This window comes from Salvelinus namaycush, unplaced genomic scaffold, assembly GCF_016432855.1.
Source record: "Salvelinus namaycush isolate Seneca unplaced genomic scaffold, SaNama_1.0 Scaffold977, whole genome shotgun sequence".
NCBI classification, from domain to species: Eukaryota; Metazoa; Chordata; class Actinopteri; order Salmoniformes; family Salmonidae; genus Salvelinus; species Salvelinus namaycush.
In genome coordinates, this window is record NW_024061727.1 from 1 (window position 1) to 7,144 (window position 7,144).

The 7,144-nt window shown below is 43.9% G+C and overlaps 1 protein-coding gene across 1 annotated transcript; it reads left to right on the forward strand.

The window, feature by feature from the left end:
- Positions 1-6: 6 nt before the first annotated feature.
- LOC120043621 (zona pellucida sperm-binding protein 2-like) lies at positions 7-6,022 on the forward strand (the record flags this gene model as incomplete). The annotated part of the gene is made up of 9 exons (XM_038988177.1): positions 7-126; positions 241-355; positions 553-722; positions 819-916; positions 1,087-1,169; positions 1,498-1,687; positions 5,501-5,642; positions 5,741-5,837; positions 5,907-6,022. Coding segments are annotated over 9 exons (1,089 nt in total), but the record flags the coding sequence as incomplete, so codon positions are not given.
- Between the last annotated feature and the right edge of the window lie 1,122 nt (positions 6,023-7,144).

Sequence of the window (7,144 nt, forward strand, 5' to 3'; positions counted from 1 at the left end):
TCCTTTTTCGTGGTCTTGGTTGGCAAGCGGCTGCTTAACCATGAGCTTGCGCAACAGTATTTGACAGAGGGCGACGCAGACTTCACCATCACGGTGCCCTTCTCTTCGCCGGACGCAGTGTTTGAGGTACGATGCTCTCCCAAAACATGTTAACCTAAATTGCAGCAGCTAGCCTCGCTTTCCTTACCCTGTATACATGCATACAATATTGGACTAATGAACTCTCCCATTGGTTCCCAGTCGGTTCACCCGTCCTCTGTCAGGAGCAGACTGGATGTGGCTCTGTTGAATCCTTACAACAACATGACCATCAAATACTTTTCCCTGGCTTGCAGCTTCCTCAAAACGCTGACTGGTTGGTTCTCAAACAATTACTTCCGATAAATAGTCGTTTGACATGGTTACCAAACCTGGGTTCCTTTCAAATACTGTGAGTCTAATAGTAGTGCCAGATGGGCATGGTTTGCACTTTTGGTGCTATTCCATTGGTTCTACTGTGCTCAATGAAGTGTAACAAATACAGAACCTGTCTTTTGCTCCCCCACCCCCAAGAGTGTTTCTCTAACGGAACGATGACTGCGCTGGCGGTCAAGGTGGAGTCTGCTCCCAGTCTGAACCCCGGTCAGCTGACCCTGAGCGACCCCGCCTGTGGTCCCACCTACAGCGACGATCGCTTCGCCTACTTCCACTTCACTGTCAACTCCTGTGGTACCACCAGGAAGGTAAAATGACTATTACCCTGAGGTGATGGGTACTGTGTATTTACGGACTGTTTGCTTCTGCAGGCTGTAATAAGTCAATTCCCCTCTACTACATAGTTTATCAACAATGTCATGCTGTATGAGAACGAAATCTCCTTGCCAGATGAACTTAAGGTGAAGCTGAATGGCACGACGTCTTCAGAGGAGGAATATCAGTAAGTGCATTACGCATCACAATTGTAGCTGTTAGATTTTATAGGTTTTTTCTTCACCAATTGCTCACAACTTAACTTTGTATACAGGGAAAATGTGCCTCTACTACCAGTGTGTCCACTCCACTGCTTGAAGTTTCCCCTATTGAAGTTGCCTACATCCCTCTTTTTAGGTTAAAGGTTTCCTGCTACTATGTGGTCAGTTTTGCCGAGACTGGGACGGGTCGACAAATGGTCAGAATGAGACTCGCTCAGGGTAAGCGTGCACAAATTCAGAATTTCAACTTAGCCTCTAAATTCTAATCACTCCTGATGATCTGGAATATAGATTCTTGGAAGGTGTCCTTTACAAAACCATTCCCAAAAATGTAAGCCTTATGATATATTACTCTTGCGTTCTGAGATCTACAGGTGTGGCTACGGAGTAACGGTGAGGAGCTGATTTGGGAATTTGTCAGAAGCCTCTGGTGCGGGGGGGTTCATCGGGGCACAACAGGATATGATAAACGTGTGTTTCTTAATGGACAAGTTGAGATGGTACCTCGCTGTTTTGTGCCCACCGGTTGTCTCGTTCTGTGTTCCAGACGCCTCGTATAACACGTTCCACCAGGAGGAGGACTATCCAGTGGTGAGGTACCTGAGACAGCCTCTGCACTTTGAGGTGGAGCTGACCAGGTCCTCTGACCCCAAGATAGCGCTGGTGCTTGACCACTGCTGGGCCACCCCCAACGAGGACCGTGACTCCCGACCCCGGTGGAATCTCATCATTAATGGGTAACTTGTTGTTTTTGGGCCTAAACAAGTGTTATTCCACAGGTGTGGTTCCTGAGTAATTAGCAACCTATCATGCTTGGCAGGCCATTTACTTTGGCTACCGTGGCTATGCCCCCATCCATAGGTCATGAGTGGTCACAATGGTTTGAGCTTAAAAACGATGTGAGCAGTATGCGGTCTGTCACCAGATCTCCACCCAAATGAACACTTATGGGAGATTCTGGCGTGTAGCTTCACACGTAGCATCTCGGGTACTCCGAGATCCCAGGTGTCTTAAACACCATACGTCAGTTGAGTCTGACAGACTCTTACGTGATAACCCGACTGCATTGTATGGCGTTAGCTCATATTCGGTACCACCTTCAAAAGTGTTTTACACACGTGTCCATTACAATCTAGGCAAGAATCAGAATGCATGAATAAAACGCCAAGTACATTATACTTACAGTAGAAACGTTACACAGAAAATAAGGCACTTTGATAGGAATGCACGCATGTCCAGTTATTTGTAAGGAAGGCAATGTGGCCACCAGGCAATAAATGTGCAAGGCCTGTTCTGACTAGATGTGCAAATGTCTGTATGCTTGAAGGAAAGTTTGTCTGGCTCATTCAAATTCTCAAAGAAATTGTCTGCAACAGTGAAATGGGCTACTTTTGTGAATTAATGAGGCAAACTTAGAAGTTGAAACGGCCTATAGAAAATTAGCAGGTTGTGTGCCTTGGTTTGAGGTCAGTGCGGGCTAACTGTCCACATTTTGGAACGGTGAGTGCATTCTGACATCCCGCGCATAATATAAACTCCCACTGGGGCGACTGAAGATATTTGGAAGTCGCGTGTGGAAAGGTTAAGACACTATGTTGGCGTTACCTACACCTTTTTACTCAATGTTATCCTTTTGGTTTGCTACAGTTCAGTGTTTTGCCGAACTGATGGTCAGTCGAATAGAAATCGAGAGCGGCTGGCAAGCTTGGCTTGCCTTTCCAATTGGTTTCATACAACTGCTCCTAACACTGACTGAATAGTTGTTGAATTCAGGCACAAGTGACCTCTTGTGTTTAAAACAGTTATGCGCTTAACATAATGGATGGTTCACACGCCTGTGCAGCATGGAAGTTGATGTTTGAAACTGAATAGGATCAGTTGACAGGATCCCTAGAAGTTGATGCCACTTTCAATGGAATTTCCTGTCCTAGAGGAATGCGCTAATTGGGAGTTGCTAAACATGAACAAATACCACGGTCAAGTGTAGCAGCATCTTGCTAACCTTATTTAGCTAGCTAATGTTCATATTTAAAATGTCAGACACAGCTGGGTTTGTCATAAGCATTGATTTGGGTGAGCACTTTGCCACAGATGGACACCGCTGGCCTAATTTTCTCAAGAATTTAAATTGGGTAACCTATTGAAAGATGACTTATTTTTCCTACATTGTAATGGACACTGCAACCTTTGGTAGATGGGCTACAATGACTTTGCCCATGATTATGAACGCTGCAAATGACACTTTATTTTGCGGGTGTCTTTTCATTATCTGGATACATGTTACACCAAGCAGTGGAGTGAAGCAACTTTATTGGTCAAAACCATTTATTTGGTGGATCGGGTTTGCCAATTGCTATCAAATCACGCAATTTTACCATTTTTATGAAATGGTCGCAAAACCCCATTTGGCACCCCCTATTTTAATTTGCTCCGGCGGCCATGTGGACACAAGGCTCATCTGTCACGGGAGTAACTTTGCAGCTGTTTATTAAATCTGAAATGTCATCCTGGTGGGGGTGGTAGCAGTTTGAAGAAACAGGCTGATAATGTTTTGTAGATCATAGGAAAAGACACCACATTCACATGGCTGTGCACGAAATGGGCAGTTCAGATTTGTCACTTCAGCTGCAACTATATCATACTTGGCTTAAATCGTTGAGTAAAATCCTGGGAAAGCTCTTGTCTGTCAGCTCAAGTGGATTTGTACTGGTGTGGGCGTTTGTCTCAATGTAACGTCTTCAGATTTCACAAATCCTTTTTGCTAATATCTGTCAGTTAAACAGTAAATGATAAACCTCCCAAAGATGCAAATGACAAGTAGGCCTTAACTGTCAATGCGTAGGTTACTTTGTATAGTAGAGCTGCTCCCTTCACTGAAGTCCTCCACGTGTGAATCTGATGCCATGGGTGTAGAATTTATTTTGTGACCAATTTTTCCGACAGCGGAAGAATTGCTCTGGCGCATTGCATGAACTTTAATTAAAATGAAGTACTTATTTTGAAAATATGATACCGACTGTCTATTCGGCAACTTTGGTTAAACCACGGTCAATTGATCAATATTCAGGTCGCCTGTAGTCTGACCATTCTGGATCATTTAGAATTTGAAGAACCATTTAGAGGGACGTCTCACCACATGAGAATGCGATCATGTCAATGTAATTGAATATACATGTTGGACATACGACGTAGACAGTTTGACATCCGTCATTTACCTAGCTATAAAAGCCTTTGCAGTAGACCAAGTAATATTGTTGATGAGAAATGCTATGGCATTGCTAGTATGACCCTCCCTTGACAAATGAAATGCATTTTTTTTTCAAATAGGCAGCCCAATTAATGTTTTTAAATAAAAAATGTACTAAATCAGATTTTTCCAGGTCTGATGGGCCAAAAGATCAGAAATTAAAACCAACAAACTACTGTCGTGACCTTGAATTATCTGAGGACTGTTTAATTGTTACCCGACTCTAAATGAATCGTGTTAGGATTTGGGGTGCCGAGGAAACGGTTTTAAAGATACCGTCTCCCGACTTAAACTCTAGACGGTAGAAATCTATTACATTGCTAAAGTCAACTTATTAACCATTACATCGTATCCTCCTCGCAGCTGCAAGAACCCCAGCCTTATGATTCAGTACTATACAAATTGGTTTAATTTATTTACTAGCTAAACACACAGGTCCCTAGCGGACTGACACAATATGACGGCTCCCCCACCCATGGTTCCATAAGGGACACTTATCGTTGTTACATTTTTGCATGAATGTATTTATGTGGGATGCCGCCGTGGAAAGGTAGGTGGTTGGGTCTTCTCTCTGATTGGCTCCCTGAGGTCACAATGTCGTTAGTTGTCCGTGGCTCCAATGACTAGTCTTGAACGGAACTTCAGGATGGATTTTCCTTTCACTCATTCTGGAAGATGGGCTAATCAACCCTGTCGCTGATTCCTCAGTGGGTGATGAGAGTAGGATGGTTTGGATATAGTAGCAGAATGGTCCCACAAGTTAGCTTTTCTAGGTACTTGCCTACTTCTAGGTACTGCCGGGGACAGTTCTGGCAGTCTGACCCGCTCTCTGATGTCACTTGTGGCATGGCTACTTACAATGCACATTTTCTAGGAGTTTCTCTAATGCATTCAAAAGTGAATACTGGAACAATATTTCTAACATAAGACTGGTCAGAGATAGAAAAAGAATGTCATGTTGATTTTTAAAAAGGAAATACTGGAACTAGAAAAGTGCTCACACTACAGGTAGGAAGTCTCGAGCCTTTACATTGTATATGAAATATGTTGGGTTTTTCAAGACCGAGGTGAATTTTAGGAGGGGTAAGAGTTTTGGTGGGAAAAGCCTGTTAACAAAGACATTCCTTTAGTTCATACTGGAGGGGGAGAAGGAACCCACTTCTCCTGTCATTTACAACACGGTGTAAATTGATCTGATCCTCACAGGACAGTCATGACACCACCATAAGACTTCGTACACAAGGCGGTTGGGGTTTACAGTGTTTTCTTGTTCCTAACTTAGTCCCTCTCTCTACACTGGCAGTTGTGAGAACCCGGAGGATCCGTACCGTGTGGTCTTCCACCCGGTGGTAGCTGACGCCAGGGTCCACTTCCCCCCTCACGTCAAACGCTTTGAGGTCTATATGTTTTCCTTCGTCGAGGATGCGGTTGAGCCGAGTGGCCAGGTAACAAAGTTCACCCAACAATCTTTAGGTTAATTTTGTGAGTGGCAATCATCCCTTTTTTTTTAAATATCTGACACCATCAAATCTTTGATTCCTAGGTCTTTGTCCATTGTGATGTGGTCATCTGTGACGCCAGTAGTCCCTCTGGCAGCCCCTGTAGTGGACAATGTGTGAGTCAGGACAACCCGAAAAGAGGTAGGTCTTGTTTTATGCTTTTCAGACCCTGTCAGACCATAACTGAACTAATAGGTTCTCTCTCAACAGGTCAACGACATGTCAAAGACCTCTTTGAGGAGCGTCATTTCTATGTTTCTTCTGGATACATTCTTTGGGTGTAATGTCTTGTTCTAACATGTCAAATAAAGTGTTCTATATAACAATTACGTTTGCTTTACTTGCGTGGCAACAATCCTAACCGTTGGAGCTACCTTAATTGTATCTGATTTGCGTATAACACCAAGGCGCATGTACTTTAGTGGATGTAGTAGGGTTGTCATCTGACATGTGTCAATCAACCCTTTTGTAAGCATGGAACTCTGAACCGTCCACACCAATTTCCCATCTAGGATGAACAATGGGTGTCAACAAAAGCTTTCCAATGTCCAGTAGGAAGAACTGACTCAATGTTATAGCAGATGGTGGTTTGTGAGGCCAGCAGGGCTGTGGTTGGCTGCAGGCCCCAGGGAGCGCAGCAGTGTTGGGAATTTTCAACTGAAATTACAACTTTACTTGATACCTCTCACTAGCTTGGTTTCCATCCAAATATGGACCTTTCTTTAATGATATGCATGTACATCTCAAATGTGGAGAGCTTGACTTTCTCACTACCTGTTTTTTGTAAGAAGTGTTGACAAGCTGAATGTACCGAGCTGTCTGTTTTTAAAACTACTAGCGCACAGCTCAGACACCCATGCATACCCCACAAGACATGCCACCAGAGGTCTCTTCACAATCGCCAAGTCCGGACTACGGAAGGTAGTCATGAATACGTTGCAATCTATTGTGCATCAGGATCAGATTTAAAGAAACACCTTACGGAACAGCGGGGACTGGAGAGATGCAGCAGTTCCTCCTTTAAAAGTTGCGAGCTTGCACCGCGGGACTGCTTCATTGCTCCAGACCACAAGGGGGAGTTGGCGCACTGGAGGATGAATTAGTTGGTTAACATAGATAAATAGGATGTTTAATTTACATAATATGCTTATGTGAGTTGTCATTAGAATGTGTCCCTTTGGACTATACTGTTGGCAGTTGCACGTTTCCCGTCTCAGCTAGGGCTCAGTCACTTGGGGCCCAGAGAGGGGAGGGGTCAGAATGGAACATTGTCTTCATATGTGAAGGGATGGCGTGATTAAGGGGGAACCAATTATCTCTTGTCTCAACAATGTCTGTGCGCAAGTCACTACCCTCAGTGAGCTTGTCCAGGAGTGGGGAGAAGAGGTTTACTTGAGATGGGATCAAATTTATTTATATAGCTCTTCTTACATTTGCTGATATCTTAA